Source organism: Miscanthus floridulus, chromosome 15, assembly GCF_019320115.1.
Source record: "Miscanthus floridulus cultivar M001 chromosome 15, ASM1932011v1, whole genome shotgun sequence".
In the NCBI taxonomy this organism is placed as follows: Eukaryota; Viridiplantae; Streptophyta; class Magnoliopsida; order Poales; family Poaceae; genus Miscanthus; species Miscanthus floridulus.
The window spans coordinates 9,071,691-9,098,227 of NC_089594.1; the positions used below are offsets into that span (position 1 = coordinate 9,071,691).

At 47.5% G+C, this 26,537-nt stretch overlaps 1 protein-coding gene across 1 annotated transcript; it reads left to right on the forward strand.

The window, feature by feature from the left end:
* Window positions 1–20,992: 20,992 nt before the first annotated feature.
* Window positions 20,993–25,976, forward strand: LOC136509561 (MYB transcription factor 69-like). Its single transcript, XM_066504325.1, has 2 exons — window positions 20,993–21,160; window positions 25,197–25,976. The coding sequence occupies exons 1-2, from the start codon at window positions 20,993–20,995 to the stop codon at window positions 25,974–25,976; spliced, it is 948 nt and encodes a 315-aa protein (XP_066360422.1).
* The last annotated feature ends 561 nt before the right edge of the window (window positions 25,977–26,537 follow it).

Sequence of the window (26,537 nt, forward strand, 5' to 3'; positions counted from 1 at the left end):
TCCCAGTGTCGTTCGGAACCCAAGCAAATGCTAGAACCGAGTACATAACCTTCGACGTCGTCGATTTGTATTACCCATACAATGCCATCTTGGGTAGAGGATTCACAACCAAATTCAACGCAGCACTACATATGGCCTACCTGTGCATGAAAATACCAGCACTCCATGGTATTATCACAGTCCGAGGCAGCCAAAAAGAAGCAAGAAACATAGAAAAAGCTATCTACAGAGCCCAAAGAAACATCAATGCAGTCGAGTTGGCAGACAAAGAACAAGAACCTCCGGATATGCCCAGAGGAAAAACAGATATGGCAGGTCAAGAACAGACAAAGCTGATCCCTCTAGAAAAGGAGTTACCAGATAGAAAAGTAACAATCAACTCAGAATTGAGCAAGGCAAAGGAGGAAGAGCTCATGGAAACTCTAGCAAAAAACAAGGATATCTTCGCCTGGTCAGCCTCCGACCTCCAAGGAGTCAGCAGGGACATCATACAACATGAACTGGATATCAATGAAAACATGAGACCAAGAAAGCAGAAACAGAGAAAAATATCGGAGGACAGAATCTTGGTAGCAAAGGCGGAGGTGCAAAGATTGCTAGATGCAAAAGTGATCAGGGAAGTCAAGTATTCAGAATGGCTTGCAAACGTAGCACTGGTACCAAAGAAAAATGGCAAAATGAGAATGTGCATAGATTTCATATATCTGAATAAAGCTTGTAAAAAAGACCCTTTCCCATTGCCAAGAATAGATGCCTTCGTCGATAAGGCAACCAGATGCCAGAGGTTCTCTCTACTCGACTGTTTCTCTGGCTACCACCAAATCTGGATGAAAAAAGAAGACGAAGACAAGACAAGTTTTACAACTCCATTCGGGACATATTGCTACACCAGAATGCCGGAAGGCCTAAAAATGCTGGTGCAACCTTTGCCAGAATGACAAAGGAAGTTTTGGGCTCACAACTAGATAGAAACATCATAGCTTACGTCGATGACATAGTGGTCATGAGCAAGAGCAAGGATGATCATGTCTCCAACTTACAAGAGACCTTCGCCAACCTCAGGACAGCTGGCCTCCGCCTCAACCTAGAAAAATGCATATTTGGAGTCACAAAAGGGAAGATGCTCGGATATATCATAAGCAACGAAGGCATCAAAGCGAACCTAGACAAAACCAGAGCAATAATGACAATGGCAGAACCCAAAAACAAGAAAGAAGTGCAAAAGCTGATGGGAAGAATAGCAGCGCTCAACAGATTCATCTCAAAATCAGCAGAACGCAGCCTACCCTTCTTCCAAGCCCTAAGGGGCGGAGACAACTTGTAACACCCTAAAATTTGAATTCTTTTTTTTAAATAGTAAATTTGATTTAAATATGCAATTATATGTGCATTTCAAATTTAGGAAATAATATTTCTTTTATGAAATTAAAAGAAAAATACAAGAATAGAAACATGTGATGCATTCATGCTATTGCGTATTTATTTTTGTGACGGGTGTTTTATTCAAATGCTAAAAGATTCTAAAAACCTTTTGAAAATGAGTTTGAAAATTTTATTTATAAAAAGAAAAAGGGAAAATTCCTTCCATTCCTCCCTTCCTCACATTCGGCCCGCTGGCCCTCTTTTTTTTTTCCCCGCGGCCCAGCACCGCAGCCAGCAGCCCAGCTCGCCTCCCCCTTTTCCCGCTCGGTCCAGCCCGCGCCAGCCCAGCCGCGCGCACCGTGCCGGCCCAGCCTCGCCGCACCAGGCAACTGCCGCGCCCAGCAGCTGACGCCCGGGCCCCACCTGTCGGCGCCGTCCCCTACCCCGCGCGGCTCGCCAACCGCCCGCTCCTGGCGCTGCGGCAACTGCCGCCACGACGCGCGTCGTGGGCGCGTCCTCCCGTTGCCCTCGGCCTCGTTAAATGGCAGCCGAGCCCCCCCCCCTCGCGCGCCCCCTGCTGCCCCGCTCCGTTTTTGCCCCGTCCTGGCCGCAACTGCCGCACGGAGGAGCCCCGCCGACCTCCGACCTCGCCGTCCGCGTCGCCGTCGTCTCCGAGCCGTCTCCACCTCCGTTTTTCGCCCGTGGTGAGCTCGCCGTGGCCCCCTCTCTCTCCCCATGCGTTTCAATTCGAGTTTCGTGGCTTTTAGCGCCCGTTCCGCAAGCGCCCGCGAGCTTCATGCCGTCGGCCATGGCGGCCGCCGCTCCAACCTTCCCCTCCGGCCACCTTTTTGGCCTAGCCGTACCCCCCCTGCTTCCCCCGATAACCCCGGTGCTCTCAGTTCTTCGATTGGCGAACCCTAGCCCCGGAACCGCGTGCTCCAGCGTGTCCTTGCCGCTGGCCATGGCTGCGCCGCCGTGGCTGTCACTGTGCCGGCCGCCGGCGCCCCTTTCTCTCTCCCTCCCATCTGTTCTGGGCCGTCCGATCTGGATCTAACGGCCACCGTTGGCCGATACCCCTTCGCGGGTGGTTTTGCTAAAGAGCCCTCCTGTTTTCGCGTAATAGAACCCACAGTCCAAAGCGCATTTCCCCTATTACGCATTCTTGTTTTGAAAGCGTAAGGTCATCGGCTTAAGTCAAAAGTACGCTTTTAGTATTTACATAATTGCCATTCGAACTGTTTCGCTTATAGAATTGTCGTTTTAACTCCAAATTGATCCATTCAAATCGCGTTAGCTTCGTAATTTCATAAGCTACATGTTAGAGCTACTGTTAGTCAAGTTTGGAACTTTTTAATTACATGATTAGAATTAATTAAATATAGGGCTATTGGAAAACCCGTTTTAATCATAACTTTCGTATTTTAGCTCCGTTTTTCGTGAACTTCGCGTTGGCGTGATCGTAGCGAAACGTAGATTAGTTTTACAAACATTTTATTTTGATTTCAATACTGTTGGTGTACTGTTCTAATGATAGGAGTGTCTGCTTTGCATGAATGCTTTTGGAATGTTGTATGTTGCCGTGTTGGTCGCGTTCAGACGGTGAGGAAAACGTTGGAGACCAAGAACTCTTCGACGACCAGCAGGACCAGCACGAGTTTGTGAACCAAGGCAAGTATAACATGGGCCTTCCTTGATGTCCTATTTCACTTTAATCAATTACTCATTTGCATGTGTCTAAATTTGATGCCCGTAAGGACATCCTAGTGATTGTTATCCTGTTTCTTGTCTCCTATGGGTTAAATGCATATGGGTAGATTGCTAGTGCTCTAACTGAACATTGATATACTTATAGATGAATGATACTATGGAACAAAGTGAGTAACATGAATTATAACAACTGTTCCATAGGGCGAAAGTGCAAATGACCTTTGTTCATGTTGCTCCCGGCCCTCCATAAGGACTTAGCTGTCGGCAAAAGCTGGGACTGACAGTGCAACCGGGAGAGTCATATGGCTCTGACTTTAGCTCAGTAATAGGACCTTTCCTAGTTGGTTAGAGGTTACCTTTTTGGCGCAAATGGGGCTTGCCACTTTGGGTATAGGGCTGCCTCTGTTCCTATGAGTATAGCCGCGATGGATTTGTGCCATAGGAAAGGGGGGTCCCTACATCTGCCTGCCAAGGAAACCTAGCAGCCCTAACCTGTTAGGGAAACCTATGAAATGGCTTCATAGTGTACCCTGCCCGCTCACCTTGGTAGTGACATGGGAGTAATTAACCCGGGCGTATGGGGATCACGACTCACGGTGAATGTGCACCACCTCTGCAGAGGGTAACAAACTGTTATAACAGCCGTGCTCACGGTTACGAGCGGCCGGGAAAACTCACAGAATAACTGAATACTTGATGATGATCAATTAAGTTGTTCTATGATGAAATATGGTAAACCTGACCTTGTTTTATGTTCTTATGGGTTAAATGGGAGCTTAAGCATAACTTGATAATACTGGAGAATAAAAGTTTGACCAATTAAAAATGCTAACTGCAGTAAACCAGAGTCTATCCTTTTTGAGCTTCATAACCCCATGTTAGCTTGCTAAGTACGGAATGTACTTACACTTGTTTATTTTCTTTACTTGGATAAAAATTCCGGATGGGTAACAGATGACAACGGGTATGAGGATTTCCCGGAGGATTATTAGGCTTGTGGTCAACCAGTTGACCTTCCCTGTGATGACGGCCACGAGAGTTCATTCTATTTTTATTATTCCGCTGTGATGTATGAGACTAAGTTCTATTATAACTCTGATGTATGAGACACTGTGATGATACTATTGTAATTTGTCAGCTTGTGTGTGTGATTGATTCCTGGGCACACACGAGTTAGTGCATTCAATTTTATCCTTAAAATTGGGTGTGACATTGTAACACCCTAAAATTTGAATTCTTTTTTTTAAATAGTAAATTTGATTTAAATATGCAATTATATGTGCATTTCAAATTTAGGAAATAATATTTCTTTTATGAAATTAAAAGAAAAATACAAGAATAGAAACATGTGATGCATTCATGCTATTGCGTATTTATTTTTGTGACGGGTGTTTTATTCAAATGCTAAAAGATTCTAAAAACCTTTTGAAAATGAGTTTGAAAATTTTATTTATAAAAAGAAAAAGGGAAAATTCCTTCCATTCCTCCCTTCCTCACATTCGGCCCGCTGGCCCTCTTTTTTTTTTCCCCGCGGCCCAGCACCGCAGCCAGCAGCCCAGCTCGCCTCCCCCTTTTCCCGCTCGGTCCAGCCCGCGCCAGCCCAGCCGCGCGCACCGTGCCGGCCCAGCCTCGCCGCACCAGGCAACTGCCGCGCCCAGCAGCTGACGCCCGGGCCCCACCTGTCGGCGCCGTCCCCTACCCCGCGCGGCTCGCCAACCGCCCGCTCCTGGCGCTGCGGCAACTGCCGCCACGACGCGCGTCGTGGGCGCGTCCTCCCGTTGCCCTCGGCCTCGTTAAATGGCAGCCGAGCCCCCCCCCCTCGCGCGCCCCCTGCTGCCCCGCTCCGTTTTTGCCCCGTCCTGGCCGCAACTGCCGCACGGAGGAGCCCCGCCGACCTCCGACCTCGCCGTCCGCGTCGCCGTCGTCTCCGAGCCGTCTCCACCTCCGTTTTTCGCCCGTGGTGAGCTCGCCGTGGCCCCCTCTCTCTCCCCATGCGTTTCAATTCGAGTTTCGTGGCTTTTAGCGCCCGTTCCGCAAGCGCCCGCGAGCTTCATGCCGTCGGCCATGGCGGCCGCCGCTCCAACCTTCCCCTCCGGCCACCTTTTTGGCCTAGCCGTACCCCCCCTGCTTCCCCCGATAACCCCGGTGCTCTCAGTTCTTCGATTGGCGAACCCTAGCCCCGGAACCGCGTGCTCCAGCGTGTCCTTGCCGCTGGCCATGGCTGCGCCGCCGTGGCTGTCACTGTGCCGGCCGCCGGCGCCCCTTTCTCTCTCCCTCCCATCTGTTCTGGGCCGTCCGATCTGGATCTAACGGCCACCGTTGGCCGATACCCCTTCGCGGGTGGTTTTGCTAAAGAGCCCTCCTGTTTTCGCGTAATAGAACCCACAGTCCAAAGCGCATTTCCCCTATTACGCATTCTTGTTTTGAAAGCGTAAGGTCATCGGCTTAAGTCAAAAGTACGCTTTTAGTATTTACATAATTGCCATTCGAACTGTTTCGCTTATAGAATTGTCGTTTTAACTCCAAATTGATCCATTCAAATCGCGTTAGCTTCGTAATTTCATAAGCTACATGTTAGAGCTACTGTTAGTCAAGTTTGGAACTTTTTAATTACATGATTAGAATTAATTAAATATAGGGCTATTGGAAAACCCGTTTTAATCATAACTTTCGTATTTTAGCTCCGTTTTTCGTGAACTTCGCGTTGGCGTGATCGTAGCGAAACGTAGATTAGTTTTACAAACATTTTATTTTGATTTCAATACTGTTGGTGTACTGTTCTAATGATAGGAGTGTCTGCTTTGCATGAATGCTTTTGGAATGTTGTATGTTGCCGTGTTGGTCGCGTTCAGACGGTGAGGAAAACGTTGGAGACCAAGAACTCTTCGACGACCAGCAGGACCAGCACGAGTTTGTGAACCAAGGCAAGTATAACATGGGCCTTCCTTGATGTCCTATTTCACTTTAATCAATTACTCATTTGCATGTGTCTAAATTTGATGCCCGTAAGGACATCCTAGTGATTGTTATCCTGTTTCTTGTCTCCTATGGGTTAAATGCATATGGGTAGATTGCTAGTGCTCTAACTGAACATTGATATACTTATAGATGAATGATACTATGGAACAAAGTGAGTAACATGAATTATAACAACTGTTCCATAGGGCGAAAGTGCAAATGACCTTTGTTCATGTTGCTCCCGGCCCTCCATAAGGACTTAGCTGTCGGCAAAAGCTGGGACTGACAGTGCAACCGGGAGAGTCATATGGCTCTGACTTTAGCTCAGTAATAGGACCTTTCCTAGTTGGTTAGAGGTTACCTTTTTGGCGCAAATGGGGCTTGCCACTTTGGGTATAGGGCTGCCTCTGTTCCTATGAGTATAGCCGCGATGGATTTGTGCCATAGGAAAGGGGGGTCCCTACATCTGCCTGCCAAGGAAACCTAGCAGCCCTAACCTGTTAGGGAAACCTATGAAATGGCTTCATAGTGTACCCTGCCCGCTCACCTTGGTAGTGACATGGGAGTAATTAACCCGGGCGTATGGGGATCACGACTCACGGTGAATGTGCACCACCTCTGCAGAGGGTAACAAACTGTTATAACAGCCGTGCTCACGGTTACGAGCGGCCGGGAAAACTCACAGAATAACTGAATACTTGATGATGATCAATTAAGTTGTTCTATGATGAAATATGGTAAACCTGACCTTGTTTTATGTTCTTATGGGTTAAATGGGAGCTTAAGCATAACTTGATAATACTGGAGAATAAAAGTTTGACCAATTAAAAATGCTAACTGCAGTAAACCAGAGTCTATCCTTTTTGAGCTTCATAACCCCATGTTAGCTTGCTAAGTACGGAATGTACTTACACTTGTTTATTTTCTTTACTTGGATAAAAATTCCGGATGGGTAACAGATGACAACGGGTATGAGGATTTCCCGGAGGATTATTAGGCTTGTGGTCAACCAGTTGACCTTCCCTGTGATGACGGCCACGAGAGTTCATTCTATTTTTATTATTCCGCTGTGATGTATGAGACTAAGTTCTATTATAACTCTGATGTATGAGACACTGTGATGATACTATTGTAATTTGTCAGCTTGTGTGTGTGATTGATTCCTGGGCACACACGAGTTAGTGCATTCAATTTTATCCTTAAAATTGGGTGTGACACAACTTCGAGTGGGGGCCCAAGCAGTCGGAAGCATTTCATAACTTGAAAGAGTATCTGGCAAGCTCACTGGTGGTCTCCGTCCCAAAATCAGAAAGCCACCTACTGCTGTACGTGGAGGCCTCCGACCATGCAGTCAGCGCAGTCCTAGTTCACGAGCTTGAAAAAGAATCAGGGAAAACTCAAAGGCCAGTTTATTTTATCTCAGAAGCACTGTCTAGAGCCAAGCTAAACTACATGGAGGTGGAAAAAGTTGCCTACGCAGTGCTGATGGCATCAAGAAAACTAAAGCATTATTTCCAAGCCCACGAAATCTCAGTTCCAACATCGCTGCCATTGCAAGACCTGCTCAAAAACAAAGAAGCCTCCGGCAGAATAGGCAAATGGGCTACAGAGCTATCACAATTTGGTATCTCGTATGTCCCCAGAACAACAATCAAATCACAAGCACTAGCCGATTTTGTTGCAGATTGGACACCTCCGACAGAGACCAAGGTACAACCAACCATCCAAGGCTGGACAGCATTCAAGGATGGAGCCTGGGGCCAAGCCAGAGCAGGAGCCTCTGCCGTCCTAACGGCACCCTCCGGCGTTAGAATGAAATACACAGCAAGGCTAGAGTTCAAATCAACAAACAACATTGCAGAATATGAAGGGCTGATCTTAGCGCTAAGCAAAGCAAAGGCCCTAGGGGCAAAAACATTGACAGTCAAAACAGATTCTCAAGTGGTCACTGGCTAAGTAGAGAAAGAATACACAGCAAGAGAGTCGGAACTCATCAAATACCTATCCGTTGTCAGAAATTTGGAGCGGAGATTCGAGGGCTTCACCCTGAAGCACATACCAAGATCAGAAAATGTAGAGGCAGATGAATTGGCAAAGGCTGCGGCAAACAACCTGCCACTGCCACCAAACACTTTTTAACAGATCTTGAAGTCTCCGGCAACTGCATAGACACCTAAGGCACCAAAGGCAATACTACATCTGCAAAATGAAGATTGGAGAAAGGCGATAACAGAATTCCTAGAAGGCAAAACCAGCGAAGAAGATGAAGCAAAAGCAGCAAGAATACATGCCAGAGCAAGGAATTACACAATCTTAGATGGTGTACTGTACAAGAAAGGAGTAGTCCAGTCTCTCCTCAAGTGCATATCGTAGAGTGAAGGCATAGAGTTGCTTCAAGAAATACACTCAGGAATTTGCGGGTCACACATTGGCTCAAGAGCATTATCAGCAAAGGCAATAAGGCAAGACTTTTATTGGCCAACACACATACAAGACGCAGAGCAGATAGTCAGAACATACAAAGCATGCCAAACATTCTCTCCAGGGCAGTCAAAACCATCATCGGAGACCCAGCTTATACCTCCGACATGGTCGCTGTAAAGATGGGGTATGGACCTGGTCGGCCCATTACCGCCATCCCAAGGAGGAAACAGATTCGCAGTAGTAGCAGTGGAATATTTTACAAGATGGATAGAGGCAAAGCCGCTGGCGAAGATAACCTCAGAAACCATCAGGAAATTCTTCTGGCAAAACATCATTTGCAGATTCGGTGTACCGAGGATTTCGACAATAGACAATGGAAAACAATTCAATTCAGAGAACTTCAAAGAATTCTACAAAAGCATAGGGACAAAACTAGCCTTCGCCTCAGTATACCACCCAGAGTCCAATGGTGCTGTGGAAAGAGCAAACAGAATAGTGTTTTCAGTAATATCAAAAACATTGCTGGGCCTACGCAAAGGAAAATGGGTAGATGAATTACCTAGAGTGATTTGGTCACACAATACATCCGTCTCAAGAACAATAGGATTCACACCATTCAAACTGCTTTATGGAGAAGAGGCCATGATGCCAGAAGAAATCAAGCAGGAAAGCCTCCGCACAACAAGTCAGCTGATGTTGCAAGATGAAGAATATGCAAAAGAAACAATAGAAGCAATAAGACTGGAAGCAGTCGAAAACATTGCAAAATATCAGTCCCAAACCAAAAAGTGGAGTGACTTCCAGGTGGTAAGGAAAGACATAAAACACGGAGACCTCGTACTTAGAAGAAAACCCAACGCACAACTTGTCGGCAAGTTGCAACCGAAATGGGAAGGCCCATACACAGCAACGGCAGCAGGCCGACCTGGCTCTTTCCACTTGACAGACAGCAAAGGTGTCACGACAACCCACACCTGGAATATTGACAGCCTTCGCAGATACTACATCTAGGCGATGTACCAAAGGGCAACCTCCGCAAAATATAAGCGGAGGACCCTCCATTTATTTACCTTTAAGTTTTTTCTTACTTCAATCAAAACAAAATGTAAAAGAGCCTACACTCTTTTCCTCACAGGGGAACTCCAAGCGGAGGTGAGGTTTTTAATGAGGCAGGCTCAATGTAAAAATCCTCTAAAAGTATAAAGAGGTAATTCCCCAAAAGAACGCTCGAAAAACCCAAAACCGAAAGCGGCCAGCTCTAGCGCCGCAATATTCGGTAAACAAAAAGTACAGATCCTTTCAAAGCGCCAGCCATAGGCATGGGCAATTTGAAACGACCTCTATGGCCAAACAGGCCTTCGACCTTGACAAAGACCTGTCCAAAGTCAGGCATCAAGGTAGCAAAACATAGCCAAAACAGGCCTTCGACCTTAACAAAGACCTGTCCAAAGTCAGGCATCAAGGCAAAAGAAATTTGGCCAAACAGGCCTCCGACCCTTGACAAAGACCTGAACAAAGTCAGACAGCAAGGTCAAAAAAAATTACCCAAACAGGCCTCCAACCCTTGACGAAGACCTGAACAAAGTCAGGCAGCAAGGTAAAAAAAAATTGGCCAAACAGGCCTCCGACCCTTGACGAACACCTGAACAAAGTCAGGCAGCAAGGTCAAAAAAAAGGGGGGCCAAAAAGGCCTCCGACCCTCGAAGAAGACCTGAACAAATTCAGGTGCCAAGGAAAAAACAACATCGGCAAAACAGGCCTCTGACCTTAACAAAAAACACCCCTAGCATTAGGGGCAACAAAATTGTGGCACTAGAACCAGGAAGAAGGTCTCCGCCATCGAAAACAGCAAAAACAGAAAGTGTCTGACAAAACGCTGCCACCACTACGGCGCGAGGCCTCTTTACTTCAAAAGATCTCAAGAGGAACGAATAATTCAAGCAAGATACAGGCTATTAAAGCCAAGATACGTTCCAACTAAAAACATACAAAAATGTTAACACCCAAAAGCCACCACCCCACTATAAAAACGGATTCCCCCATGCCCTTAAAAACTCAGTCAGCATAGGGCGCAAGGGCGCAAGGGGGGAGCAAGGCATAGCACAGACAAAAACCACAGCAACAGCCATGGAGGCAGGGGTCTCCTTAGATATCCAAGTCGGCCATAGATATTGTATGAAAACTCATAAAATTGGAGGCAACAGTAGACAGTCGGAGGCAGTGGGAAAAGAGATAGGACCTACGGCACGGTGATGAACAGCAAAGGCCTACGAAAGAAGGGGGATATCGCACGAAATCTCGTAACATCCCCCTTATGCCAGAGACCTAACCCGCCATCTCCAAAAATCAACCATGTCCCACGGGTGTGCAGCGTCGGAGACCTATACCTCCAGACAGCTAAAACACCCAGCTAAAGAAATATCAAAAGTCTTCGCCGTCTGCACAAGCTGCGCCAAACCTCCAGTCAGATCAAACACCGATTCGGCAAGCCTCGCCAGGCGGACTTCAAGTACGCCTCCGCCGGTCGAAAAACTACGGAGACTTCTACCCTAGCCATCAAGCAAGCACAGAGAAGGAGAAAACATGGGGTGAAGGTCCTGGCCACCACCTCTGTATCGCGCACGTTCGCCCAAGCAAAGGACAATGGTGTGCAAGCTCGGGACTAGACGAGATATGTAAACTAGCACAACAGGCTCAAGCCACCGCACAAACAATCAAGAAAGTGAACATGTCTTGTATTCCATAAAATGTCAAGAAGCATTCTTACAGGACACCAACTTGCAATAAAATCCTAACTATTGTGGCGGAGGTCCGCGCCAAGCGAGCGCGCGAGTAAACCCAACGCGCTCGTCGTCTATGTCAAACTTAACTGACTCGAACACGTCGCGCGCAACGCTGCGGGGAAAGGCCGAACGCCAATACTCCCAAAGCTCTCCGCTCACGTAAATACCATCGTTGTAGAGAGTCAAAGGCGCAACATCTTGCGCAGGCTCCCGATTCGAAACCTGCGCAAGGTTAAAATTTCCCACAAAACCATTCAGAACAAAATAAACTTTATTCACGAAAGTCCAACTGGACTACAATATACACGCCAAAACAACTAAGTGCTACAAAGAGCCTAGACCTCCGGCGCATCAGCCGCAGCGGAAGTCCCTGGAACAGAGCCCGCATCAACTGTGGGCGGGCACGGCGCCTGCGGCCTCCGACAACCACCGCCGCCGATCGTAGATCCCACCGGAGCGCCACCAGCGGCGGAGGCACCGACTGCAGTCGCCGAGCGCGGAACTGACGGAGGCCTGCCCGCAAGACTCTTCTGTGCATCCTGCAGCATAGGCTAGAGTATCAGGGGCACAAGCAACGAAAGCCTTTGCAGCCTCACAAAAAACAAAAAGAAAAGGGGGCGGCTACAAAGACTACAAATACCTTCGCCCTCTTGTCCGCCGCTAGTTTCCGGGCAGCAGATCTCCCAAATGGAGCCCAAAAGTGCCCAATGAAATTTCTCAAGGTTTTTCATAAACCAAGAGAAGTCTCACCGAGCTCCTCCGGACCAGGCAGCGCTCCTTCCTAAATACTTTCGGTATGCGTACACCCGCCGTGTGCCAAAAGCTTGGCATAATTCGCTACTCCCGCTAGCGCCCCATAGTTCGTACAGCCGTTGATCAGACTGGGGAGCTTCGCAAGGTGACGCTTTAGCCAGGAGGTGAGGGTGTACACGCTATCTTCCTCTGGAGGAGCGGAGGTTTCGCCTCCAAGCTCGGCGACGGTGGCCTGGTAGTGGCCAATGGTTGCAGCAAGGACTCCCTTGACCGAGTCCAAACGCCTCGTCGTCAAAGACAGCTGCTCCCTCACCGCAGCTGCGGATTCCTTCTCAAAGGCAAGCTCTCGCCGGAGACCCTCGACCAGCTCGTTCGCCCTATGGGCCTGCTCAACGGACAAAACCTCTGCATCCCGGGCCTTGGCGAGATCGGCCCTCAAACCATCCTTTTCTCGCTCCTTCTCCGCCAGAGACACGCGGAGAGCTGCAAGGGAGTCGAACATACCCCCTTTTTCACCTTCCAGACGCTCGATTTCCGCCTTGAGCGCTTGAATCGCAGCATCTCGGTCGGAGACCTCGCGAGTACAACGCTCTTCCATAACAACGGCCGTGTGATACCCCTGCGACCAGAGAGAGAAAAACCAAAGCGATCAGCAACAGAATCAAAAACAAGTCTAGAAGCGAACATACACAAAAAAAGGAAAGGGGCAAACCGCCGAAGACGCACCAGGCTCTGGTGTTCTAGATGAACACGGAGAAGTTGGAAGAAATCCATGTCCCTCAGACGCTGTTTGAAGCGATCTGTTCAAAGAAGAATAAACAAACACAAAACAATAAGGTGAGAAAAGCAAATCTCACGTTAAACACACCAACAGCCAAAGACCACCTCCGATGTCTCCAAGAACAGCAAGATAACACTCCTCCCAACCTGAGATAGAGGTGTCGGAGGAGCATACGTAAAAAAACAACAACAACAACAGCTCAGGTCAGAGGGCAGATTAGAAACAGACAATAACAACAGGCCAAATGATGATCAAAATAAAAACATTCTATACTCACTCGGACCCGACGCCATTAGCACCGGCTGCCCCGGACCAAACCTAGCGCCGGCAGCGGCTGCTCGCTCCTCCGGGGTGAGGAGTCCAGCCATGACATCACCTACAAAGCAACATATACACAGTATTAGCACTTGGTACAATACGTAAACAATTGAACCAGGCGAAGACAGTAAAACACAAAAATGCACGCCAAACAGACTTACTCATAAAAAGCCCAGGCTGGGTAGCTTGCCGCGCCCCCTGGGCAGAAGTCTCCGCCATATCGTGCGGCGAAGGCCCAAAGGGCCAGACCTCCTCAGCCAGCGGCCTGACAGGTGGAGGACACGAAGAAGGCCGAGCCACCGGGGCCTGCTCAGCAAGCACGGCCTCCAGCTGCCCGACGTTGGCCGCCGGCACGGGCGAAGGCGTGGCAACGGCAGGAGACGAAGGAGCGTACCGCAAGACGGCCTCCGTGTCCTCTTCAGAGCTTGAGCACAGCCCACCAAGAACGTCGGGCATAGGCTCGACGGCGCTACCTTCCGGCTGTTCGCCAACACTCATTGCACCATGCGAGGAGCGCGCCAGGGCAGTGCTGGCTTCTAGACGCCCAGCACCGCTCACAGCTCCGCTCATAGGGCACACCAGAGCTATAGGAGAGCCACGATCCCCTCCGCTCGCAACCTATGTGTCCACTGACGGGACGGAAGAGCTCTCAACGTCTTCACTGTCGGCGGAGGCAACGCCCGCAATACCGGCAGAAGACATGGCCGGCGCGATCAATGGAGCACCGCTCTTCTTCTTCTTTTTTGTGGGCACCCGAGCAACAACGGCGCCCTTCCTCTTCTTAGACTTGGCCTCTGCCGTAACATTCTTCGCGAAGGCCCTCTTCTTCTTCTTCTCAATCGAAGCCAGGACCTCGGCGGGAACCTCGCGCTCCCGGTAGACGATCCCGACCTCCTCAAAAACTCGATTGAGTCGTGGCATGGTGCCAGCCACGGCCATCCGAGATGTGTACTCACGCTCGGAAATCTTGCCAACCAACCCCATGGCGGCTTCCTCAACCTCGGAGACAAAATTGTCCTCCGTCACCCCCTCCCCCAAAGACTGACCGAAGCGGGGGAACGGAATCATGGCCTCCGGCCCAAAAACGGGAACCTTCACCTGTTCCAGCCGAAAGGCTAGGTTGTTTTTGCCCAGGGGCCAGTAGTTGGAGGACATAATCTCCTCCACTAGGTCGTGGCCACCGGAGTAGCGGCACGCTGCTGCAAAAGCCTGATCACAAGCCTCCCTCGCTGGAGACACCTCCTCCGGCAGATCCACGCGCGTGAGCGGCGCCATCTCCTCCATCCTTGAAGTCAATGGATACTCCGAGACATCTGCACCATCCTCGGTAGTGCTACGGACCCCGTAGGTCTTCACGTAGAACCATTGCTCAAGCCAGCCGCGGTCCCACTTGCCCTTCTGGCAAAAAGAGATCTCCAGGCGGTCCGCGCCTTGGTTCCTCTTAGACATAAAGGTGCAACTACCGTACTGGTAGGTCACCTCCACCTCCTTGCCCTCTCGCACCTCCTTCTTCTTCTTCGGCTGCTTCTGCAGCTCGTAGTACGCGCAGAAGGTGTCCACATCCGGCTCGGCACCATAAGAAATGCACGCCCAACAAAATTTGCTAAGCGTGAGGAAGGCAGTAGGAGTCAGATGATGGAGCTGGACATTGAAGGTCTCCAACACCCGGCGAAGGAAGGGGATGTAAGGAAGGCGGAGGCCACAGGTGAAGAAGTCCCGAAAGACCACCGCATATCCCTCCTCCGGTTCCGGAACAGTCTGGCCAGGCGAAGGGATTTTTACCCTGGAAGAAGGAAAACAGGATTCCTTCAACATCTCTGTGATAGCCTCTTCAGTAATAGAGGAGGGGCCAAAGTCCCAAGACTTTATCGCCATATCTTTGGAATCCACAGCGATCAGGTCTCCGACAGACGCAGAGACACTCCCCAAATCCTCCTCCACCAGCTTTTCAAACTCCAACGTGGAAGCAGAGGCAAGCATGCACTCCTCAAAGCGCGCACCCCAGCCGATGGCCCTAACGCCGAGAAGGTGGCGGTAGGGTACGAAAAAGGCGGGCCAGCGAGTTTGGGCAGAGGCGGAAAGGAAAGCCACCGCGACAGCAGCCTAAGCACGAGACGCAGGCAGAAAGACAGAACGCGTGAGGGCGGCAAAAGGGGAAAGCGAAGAGAGCAGAGAGCAATTTCTCAAATGCAACGAAAGCGAATGAGCAATGCGGGGGGGGGGGCGCCACCAACAACACCCTTATATAGGCAGCGGGCAGGCGATCCGGCTCCCGCCATACAACGGTCACCTTCGGAAAATTTGCCTGCCGCGCAACGGTCATCTCCGAAAAAGTCGCAAGGTATGCAACGGAAACTGACACGGCATAAACGGCCACACCGTAGGACAACGGCTAGATTTGCTGCCCAATGGCTACTCTCAATGAGACTAGCGGCCACGCCAGAGTGGGCCAGGGGGGAAGTAGCGGGGCCTCGCTCGAAGACGCCAATGAATGTGGCCTCCGCCCCCGCGGACGCCTTTGGTCAAGGCGTTTTGAGCTCACGGCACGCTCCGGTGAACCATGGTCTCAAAAGGGGGGAACTGTTGTAGCACGGCTTCGGCGGGTGGCGAAGGCCTCCGACAGCGAGGTGTCGCCAAGACGTCTTCGACCGTCTTAGGGCAGAGACCTGGTGCTGACTAAAGGAACTTTCCTGGCTATGCTCGTAGGGCACTGCACGAGGCTCAGCGAGCTTGTCACGAATTCCGCCCAGGCCAGGCACAGACATCTCCAACCTATGCTTAGGCGAACGCCGCCCCGCTTCAGCTCACGGGCGTCTCCGACGATGAGGGCGGAGGCCGCCTTACCTCTGAACTAATTAAACAAACAATCTTGCCTAAGTGTGTGCAGGTACTCAAGCGCAGGCGCCCGTGGTCTGCGCGAGCGCGCCAGCATGGCCCCCGCGCGACCGGGCGGAGACCCACGGTAGACGTCTCCGACCGGACCGGCGGAGACCCGCCAAGGCGACGGCGCCCCCCCGAAGAAGTAGGCCAGCATCGGGAACCACGGCCCCCGCGCGGCCGGGCAGAGACATACGGATGATGTCTCCGACCGGACCGGCGAAGACCCGCCAAGGCGACGGCGCGCCCCCGAAGACGGAGGCCAGCATCGGGAACCCAGGCCTTTGGGCCAAAGATCGAGGCACGGTGGGCCGGCCGCCTATGAAGGCCCGTCACTTGGAAATGGTGTGGCAGGATTGCCCCGCAAACAAGAGACCAGTGGCGGAATATTCCAGGAATGTACCGTAGCAGTTGAGGGGCATTGTAATAAATTCCGTCAGGAAGTAGTTGAGCCCTATAAATAGGGAACACTTGTAACCGTGCAGATGGTTGGTGAATGAATTAATGAAACCCTAGCTTTTCGTGCCATCTTCCCATAAGCTCACCTGTCGTGCCTATCCCGAGCCTCCGCCCGAGGGCGACACCTCGCGGGCGGAGGCCTCTGTCTCCCTCACTCTGTCCGAAACCGCTAGTTTCAACAAAGAGCATCAATCAAATTGCTGTATCAAATAATCATCCAGGGCTTTGATGCGGTTGCATGCATGTTTCAAGTTTGTATGCTTTCTTGTAATACTGAAGCATTGGTATTATTCAAAAAGTCAAAAGGGCATCACCCAGCAAAGGTCAAAAGGTCAACGCACAAATTTATCTCATCTGAACCACAAGAATGAGCCCACGGAATAACTATAACCATCTCATCAGACAAAACCAAAGACAGGCCTTAGATAACAGCCATATGAGGAATCAACTGTATGGCAGATCAGCTGGTCCTCCATTTGAGCCCTGCTGCTCTGCTCCCCTCCAGACGTGCAGCTGATCTTGCACCGTTGCAGTGCCGCCTACGCTCCATGCTCCAGCACGCAGCGGCAGATCTAGGAAATATTTTAGGAGGGGCTGAACAACACTGCTGCTCGATCTTAAGTCTCAGCCCCTCTACATTATAGAACTTTGTCTAAAAATTCATGGAGGCTCCATAGGGGTTCCACTGTTCCAGTATGGGTAGGGGGCTTGAGCCCTCCCCACCTCCCCGTTGGATCCGCCCCTGCCAGCAGGTGATTCCATTCTATCCCTCAATGCAGCAGCCAGCAGGACTGCAGGAGAGAGATGGGGCACCGCTGGTAGGGAGAGGGATGTGGCAGCGCATGCATGCAGGGATGCAGCGTCGGGAGCCAGGTGGTGACAGTAGGTGCAGCGCTGGCAGCGTTGGGACTTGGGTCAAATGGACTAGGTGCCTCCTTTTCCACAAATTTTAGAACTGGTTCCTGGTCCACAAATTTTAAGTATCCTCCAACAATTAGGCACCTTGTAATAGGCACCTCTCACTTCTTAACCATTATTAGATCTCGACTGATGAACGGTTATCATTATTTTCCATATATCATAAGATTTCTCATAAAAAACATTTATGTAGAATGATCCTGTATCATTGAATTCTAGAGTAGAGACGTTTGACACTCATCGTATTTGATATCTATTTATCTTCATGAAGAAAGTAACATAAACAAGGAAGTGTGGTTACAGTATGAGACAAACTAAAAAATCATGAAACTTTTACGTAGCCAAAGCTCCGGGCTAAAGATTTGGTGCGAAATTCTTTACTGCTAACAATCAAATTGATGCTATCTGATAGGAAGAACACATAATAACCTTCGCCTGTTTCCAACAAGAAAATCAAGCAAGAGGGCAGGACTGAGTACGAGAAGACAATGTGTAGGTGGATGTCAAGTCATCATCAAAGATTCAGCTGTTCACAGAACCGACATTTATTTGGTGCGAAATTCTTTACTGCTAGCAATCAAATTGATGCTATCTGACATGAAGAACAGATAATAACCTTCGCCTGTTTCCAACAAGAAAATCAAGCAAGAGGGCAGGACTGAGTACCAGAAGACAATGTGTAGGTGGATGTCAAGTCATCATCAAAGATTCAGTTGTTCACAGAACTGACATTTATGCATCCACATAGCTAAAAACAGTTAGCCGGCAACTGTCAACCATGATTGACATTGGATTGGACATCATCGTTAGACCCAAATACAGTAAGGCACGAGTTAGGCGTTGCAAAATTGGTTTTGCTGGTCGTTAGGTTGACAACCATTCGGTCAGCGTTTTATTAAAGGCAAGGAGAACTTAAAAAAGATTTGACAGAAGGGAAGCAGAATTACTGAAGAAGAGTCAGGAATGGCCGCGAAATTCACCTCTAGACTAATGTCATGTATATTGTGCGACACAGCCAGCAATGCATAGTGAAAGAAAGTATAAAAGTGGTTGGAGTAATTTGAAAATAGTCTAAGATTCCTTATACAAAATTGCATTCTAACTTAAGAACGAGATTTTAAAAATTATTGAAGGAATCCAATAAATATGCTCCCAACTTTTTTTAGGCACTTGGAAAACTCATTGATTTATCAATTATTTTAACTATTGGAGATGCTCTTATATGTACAAGTTTAGAACATAAAACTTGCATGATTTTTGTTTAAATGACACTAGCATAATTCTGATTCTTTCGCAAATGACAACTTATAAAAGACAAATTAAGGGTCAAGACCTTATTTGTATAACTTTTTTCTAATCAAAATTAAATACGTTTGGAAGCAATTTCCAATACAGTACTAAACATGTATGTAGCTTACATGTTTTCAAATTAAAGAATTGAGAAATTTATTTAATGATTGTCGTTCTTAATGTTTGACTAATCCCAACGACATATTTTTATGACCTGAGGTAGTACTTGTGTGGTTAATGTTTACTGATAGATGTATTTCCAAGTTGCACACATGTAGGTACGTTGATTTGACCAGGGTAGCTACTAGTTGTTATACGGTTAGTTTTGCGGCGAAAATAAGGAGACATAGTTAAGGAGTGAGCGTGGATTGATGTGCGTGCTTGGTACTTTCGATAAGGACAAATGATTAAAGGAATATATATATATAATTATATATACTCCCTCTGCATCTAAAACAAGTGCAATGTTGGGCAAGTGTGTTTGGTTTGGTGAGTCACCCTATACTTCATGAGGTGATGCATCATGAGTTCATCCATGAAAGTTGGTGGAATCAACTTATTCCTCATGCATATACTAATTAGCCATGCTTATCAGTCATGATACAGTGTTTTTCTCTCACAACAAAACAGCATCAGCCGGTTTATAAGTCACAGAAACGATCAAGCGAACAGGGTGCTAATTCTCCTTATGTTCATTTGATGTCTAGGCCCACCACTGTATAGGCTTCCATATCTAGCTTATTACTTGCATGAGAGTCAAGTTATCCTTCCTCTTCCCTCTTCTCTCTACATAAAACAATTAATTATTGTACACTAGTATAGTGTCCGTGCTAACGCTACGGCTTCATTCAGGGATGTACATGGAAACAACCAAACAACGATTTTTTTTTCAGAGTTCAACTTTCACACAATTGTATATGACCATGTATATACAATCCGGGAAACACTTACATGTAACAAGGCATAATAAAGTTATTTCTCGCATTAACCATATAATTTACAATATGCCTAAGTCCTTAAACATGTCTTGGAGATCTTCATGGCCACTTCATGCAAACTTCATCCTAAATAATAAAAGATGTCGTACCAAGCTTCTTAAAGTAGATATAGCTTCTTAAAGTAACTCTATAATTCACTTTTGATAAATGAAAGAAAAAAATGTATTTGATCTTTTTTTAAATTAAATTAGAACAAAACTAATTGTCTCTAGGTTGCGTGTTCTATTTCATAATGGCCTTTTATTTTTATAATCACATGTCAAGTCGGTTCGTTTATTTTGTAAACTCGGTCGGGGCGTGTAGTGTGTTACTTTTATAACACAGTGGTCTAACTCCTCTCTTTGATACCAAATGTGCTAAACCTCTTCATCGATCTCCACTCTATGGGCCCTAAGTGACCCGTTTTGCTTCCTTGTCCAGGGTGCCGCCGTTGGTATTTTATGAGAAGAAAGGGGTAGACCTTTCCAGGTTTAGCCACGCTGCAGACGCTCCACTGCTCCTACTGACACGTGGGGTCACCAAACCAGGTCCCACGTGTTCTTGACGAAAACATGCGAGTGGGTATGTTGGCAGGTTTGTCGCCATTCCTTATTGAAGCAATACCAGAACGGCACGGAGAGTTTTGGAAGGGGCGCGTCAGATGGGGTCGGGCTCGGCGTGGGTTTTTCCATTATAATGACAATTCTGGAAATTGCCTTGATCGGAGTCACGGATCTCTCCTTCCTATTTGCCTTGATTGACTTCCATTGGTTTCCATTTTACCGTAGCCTGCGGGATGTGTGAGGCGTGCGTTGAAGCCTGGGCGGGGGAGATCCAAATAATGTTGGCCATCGGATCAAGTTGAATCCTGTGAGAAAGGATTAGGATCCATAGATTTTAATGATATGGTAATCTTGGGTACAATTTCGATGGTGCACAATGGTTGTAGTCTCTCAGTGGGGAACTTTTTTTTGGAGACCTAGTATAGTTTTGATTGGTCCCTTATAGTAGAGATGAGTGAAAACAAAACCATTACTGTACTTGCTCTTAGACATGAGTGAAAACAAAACAATTACTGTACGTCTGTACTTGCTCTTAGACATGAGTGAAAACAAAACCATTACTGTACTTGCTCTTAGACATGAGGTGAAAACAAATGAGACTTTTCCCTGTGTGCCATTATAAAAGATCGTAATCTCCTGTGTGTCCCTGAAAAAATTCAGCGGTTTTCAGCGTCACTACTCCAACGCAGCTCTCTCGTCGAGTCGTCCTACTCCTATATATAACGTACCGTCACACTTCATGGGCACAACTCCAGAAGCTTAGCTGCAGGTAGCTAGCCAGGCACCGGCCGCCGGAGACACAAGCTAGTGGACGGATCGACGATGGGCAGGGCGCCGTGCTGCGACAAGGTGGGGATCAAGAAGGGGCCATGGACGCCGGAGGAGGACATCATCCTGGTGTCCTACATCCAGGAGCACGGCCCCGGCAACTGGCGCTCCGTGCCCATCAACACTGGCCTCGTGCGCTGCAGCAAGAGCTGTCGGAAATATGTGCCTAATATACATTTCAGATTTTGTTTGGAGGAAAAACTCATAGATAAAAAATGATGCAAGCATATAACACAAGTAAACAGGCTGACTAGAACAGGATTGCACAAGGAAATTACTCAACGATTCCGCGCAAAACGTAGTCGAACGTGTTGAAGTAGATGTTGCAGATCACCAAGCGGTCGCGTGTAGACGCTGCCCAAAAACCTGATTGCCGCCCCGTGCAGGAGTCTCACGGCAGTGGTTTCGGAGATCCCGCTCTCTTCAAGTCCGGTGCACGCCGAACTCAAAGGTCGACGAGGCGCAGCAGCGAGAAGCTCAGCACAGCGAGTGGGAAGATGAGCGTGTGAATCCGTACCCTTCAACCAGGACGTCTCCTGGTTTTATAGGCCTTCATAGTGCATCAATTCCCTTCATCAAGCAGTAAAAATTGCCCAATTTAATGACAGAAAATGCTGCAATCAAACAGCAGAAACTGACATACCTTATTACTGTTTAAAACGGCAGTTTCAATCACATTGAAGCGCTATTACGCTCAGCATAAAAAATAGAAACTGCACAAATAATAGCCTACTGTACACGTACGCGTCGCGCTCGTCGCAAGTCACAAGTCACGCGATTTTTCACGCGAAAAATGCGCGCGAGCTGCACGTGCGTGTAGCAACAGTCTCCCTCTCTCTCATTTTCACCTATTTTGCATAGAGAGGAGACTCCAATATTTAAGCAAGGCAACCTCTCCTTGAATTAGCAATATAGGACTATAGGTTGTGCATGCTTTGGAATTTTCAGATTAGGCCAAACATGGGCCTAAATCCAACAATCCCCCACCAATTCCAAAGCTGCTGTACTGAACATTCTTTATATATACCAGATTTTCAGTATAAGTCCCGTATGGGTTTAACTTACACCGAGATCAACCAGGTCCATCTTCCAGCAGCTTGTGAATGGACTAAGCCTTGAATTCATAGCTTTTTGCTGTCAGATTTCTCTTGAAGATCCAACTGGTACTAGGCTGCAAGAACGCCAAGTCCAAACGGAGCTTTTAAAGGTCTTGCTCCTCGATCTTCTCATGAGCTTTCCAAAGAGTACCCCACTCTCATGAACTGCGACCTAACAGTTTAGCTCACATAGGTGTATTCATTTTAGGTATCCTGTAGGACGATACCTTTTCCCTCGGTGGACACTAGAATACATTAAGGCATAATAGCCAGCCTTCCATACAGAAGAGAGTACATATCATGGAACATGAGTAATTTTAATTTTTTTAAACAGTCTGTACTCCCTGTTACAACAGTAACTTGTTTTTCTCATTTTCCAAATCAGGGATCTCCTATCAAAGGAAATGAGTTGCCATTACTTTGCAACTAAATGGGTCTCAACCCCATGTCCATGTTTGCAACAGAAATCGTTGTCCGTGCAAGCCCTTTTGTAAAGGATCTGCTAGATTTTTCTCACTGCGAATATAATTCACAGCAATTACTCCGGAGTTTTTCAGCTTTCTAACAGATTTAAGCCTCCACTTCACATGTCTCGAGGACTTCGAATTATCCTTAGTACTCGTAACTTTGATCAATACCGTTTGGTTGTCACAGTACATAAGGATTGCCGGAACTGGTTTCTCTACCAGTGGCAAGTCCATGAGTAGCTCTCTTAGCCACTCGGCCTCAACAGTAGCCGTGTCAAGTGCTACAAGCTCAGCTTCCATGGTCGACCGCGTCAAAATGGTCTGTTTACACGACCTCCATGTAACTGCAGCACCTGCTAGTGTAAACACATAGCCACTCGTGGCTTTAATTGCATCCGCATCAGAAATCCAGTTGGAATCACTATATCCTTCCAATACAGATGGATGACCAGTATAGTGAATTCCATATTCGATTGTACCTCTTAGGTAACGTAGCACTCTCTCCAGTGCATCCCAATGATCCTTCCCTGGATTAGAAGTAAAACGACTTAATTTGCTCACAGCAAAAGATATATCGGAACGTGTTGCACCAGCAAGATACAAGAGGGACCCAATTATTTGTGAATATCTCAAATGGTCCAACCCTTCGCCTTTATTTGTCCTTAGCTTTACACTAGCATCTTAGGGCGTAGGGGATACTTTGGCATTCTCAAAGCCAAAGCGACACATTATTTTTTCCACATAATGAGATTGATTTAGAATAATCCCATTCTCATTTTTGATCAACTTAATATTCAGGATAACACTTGCTTCACCCAGATCCTTCATGTCGAAGCATGAAGATAAGAATGATTTAACCTCGTCAATCACGGCAGTGTTAGTCCCAAATATGAGTATATCATCCACATACAAGCACAAGATCACTGTTTGACCCCCACCATGGCGATAGTATACACACTTATCTGCTTCGTTTACAACAAAACCAGCAGAGGTTAAGGTTTGATCAAATTTTTCATGCCATTGTTTGGGTGCTTGTTTTAGGCCATATAATGATTTTAACAATCTGCAAACTTTACCCTCCTGTCCCTTAGCCACAAAACCATCAGGTTGCTCCATATAGATTCCTTCCTCCAACTCTCCATTAAGAAAAGCTGTCTTTACATCCATTTGATGAATGTGTAGACCATAGGAAGCAGCTAATGCAATGAGCACCCTAATGGTGGTTAACCTGGCCACAGGTGAATAGGTGTCAAAATAATCTTCACCTTCTTTCTGGGTAAAGCCTTTGGCCACAAGCCTCGCTTTATATTTTTCAATCGTGCCATCTGGTCTCATCTTTTTCTTGAAAATCCACTTACATCCAATAGGTTTGCACCCAACAGGACGTTCAGTGATTTCCCAAGTCTCATTTGTCATGATGGAGTCCATCTCGCTACGGACTGCCTCTTTCCAATAGTCAGCATCCAAAGACGCATAAGCATCAGCCAGAGTCGTAGGCACGTCATCCACAAGGTATACAATAAAGTCATCTCCAAAAGATTTCTGAACCTTTTGTCTCTTACTCCTGCGTGAAGTGATGTCTGAATTGTTATCCTCCTCATTATTCTCTCGCAGAGGTATGTTCTCAACTTGTTCAGAGTTAGGAATGGTTGCATCTAGATTTTCTAAAGTACTGCTACTTGGTCTCATAGGAAAGAAATCCTCAAAGAAAGTAACATCCTTAGACTCCATTATTGTATCTACTATAATCTCTGGAGTATCGGATTTAACTACAAGAATCTATAGGCAGGACTATTCTGAGCGTATCCTATAAAAATGCAATCGACTGTTTTTGGCCCAAGTTTCCTTTTCTTCGGCTCTGGAATGTTGACTTTCGCTAAACATCCCCACGTTCGTAGAAAGTTGACATTGGGTTTTCTGCCCCTCCATGCCTCGTATGGAGTTATGTCACTTCTCTTGGTGATAACTCTATTGAGCACAAAATTTACAGTCAAGATTGCTTCCCTCCACCACATCTTTGGCATACCGGCACTCTCTAATAAGGCGTTCACCAAATCTGTAAGTGACCGGTTTTTCCTCTCAGCTACACCATTTGATTGTGGTGAATAGGGTGGTGTAAATTCATGGATAATCCCATGCTCAGAACAGAAATTAGAAAAATCATTAGAGATATACTCTCCTCCCCGATCATCTCTAAGTCTCTTAATCTTCTTTTCTAACTGGTTCTCAACCTCTGCCTTGTATATTCTAAAATAGTTCAGCGCTTCATCCTTAGACTTCAGCAAGTAAACATAACAGTAACGTGTTGCATCATCAATAAAAGTAAGAAAATACTTTTTTCCTCCTTTAGTCAAAACACCATTCATCTCACATAAATCAGAATGGATCAAATCTAGTGGTGCCAGATTCTTCTCAGACTCTAATGCCTTAAAAGGTTTTCGAGGTTGTTTTGCTTGCACACAAGTTTGACACTTAGAATTCTTGACTATGTCACATTTAGGAATTAACTCAGATCTGGACATTCTAGCAATTGTATCAAAACCAACATGACAGAACCTCGAATGCCATACATCAGCAGAATTTTTATTCAAACTATAACAAGAATCCATAGTACTTGGGCGGACCCCCCACGAGGGCTGCCGCCTCCGCTGGACCAACTACCTCCGCCCCGGCATCCGGCGCGGCAACTTCACCCCCCACGAGGAAGGCATCATCGTCCACCTCCAGTCCTTGCTGGGCAACAGGTGGGCCACCATTGCTTCTTACCTACCGCAGAGAACCGACAACGACATCAAGAACTATTGGAACACCCACCTCAAGAAGAAGCTCCAGAAGCAGCAAGCCATCGGCGCCATCTTCGCGCCACGTCCGCCCTCCGAACCTTCCATCATACCGGTGGCGGTACCCACTGCCGCCGCCGGCCATGCCGATTGCCATCATGGTGACATGACCCTCTCCAAGGACAGCTACGCGCGCCCAGCCAGCAGCACACCAGCTCCAGCTGATGAGGTCACCCAATTCATCGGCCAGTGCTCGCCGCCGTTCGCTGCCACCAACGGTGACACCTTCTCGTCGCCGTACGCCTCCAGCATGGACAACATATCCAAGCTGCTCAACGGCTTCATGAAGAGCTCCCAGACGCAGGATGACGCTGCTACCAATATCAAGCCCTCCTCGGTCATCGACATCAACCCTTTCGATCACAAGTCCGGCGGTGCACTACCACCCATCTCTAACGACGTGCCACTGCTGATGCCGCCGCAGCAGCAGCAGCAGGCGTTGACGGGACACGGCGATTACCACAAGCCCAAGCTGCAGCACCTGTCCTCCATAGAGAAGTGGTTGTTCAACGAGGCCCCCGAGCAGATGGAGATCTCCGACGGCTATTGCTCAGTTCCCAGCATGCTGCTTTAGCTCCAAGAAAGAAGCAAACATGCACGTGATCGAGTTGGGTAGGTTAATTTGTCGGTGCAAGTTACTTTAGGAGAATTTTATTACATATACGTTTTATTTTACACAAGCATGAGACAAGAACAATACATGCATAGTTAGTCAAAATTCCCAAGTAAGAGGCACCGCCATCTAGTTAGTGACATGTTACTTGTGTAGATAGTTTGACACTGGCAATCACAAGTCACAAAAATAAGAGCAAGTATACGGGCCTGGCTAGTTATTAGCTTGAGCTAAAAATTAGCATAAATTAGCTAGGGTTGGCCACCTAGTTGGCTAATAACTAGTTGAAGGCTTGGCTAAAAATTAGCTCACATATTAGTCTCCTGTTTGAACGGGCTGGGACTAATTTTAGCTAATTTTTAGCTGGCTAACAATTAGCCCTTGTAACCAAATAGGCTTTGATAAAGGGTTGTAAGTAGACTTTATGCTAAGATGTAGGAGAGAGAAGAGAAGTGATATGTAAGTTTACAACCAGCTAGGGTTGTAAATGTACATCCAGCCAGCAGTGGTTGTATTATTAGT

Excerpts from the sequence above, each read along its gene's own strand:
- LOC136509561 (XM_066504325.1), top strand. The coding sequence starts at position 20,993 with ATGGGCAGGGCGCCGTGCTGCGACAAGGTGGGGATCAAGAAGGGGCCA. Across the intron at positions 21,161-25,196 it reads GCAAGAGCTGTCGGAAATAT|GGCTGCCGCCTCCGCTGGAC; the intron begins GTGCCTAATATA and ends ACCCCCCACGAG.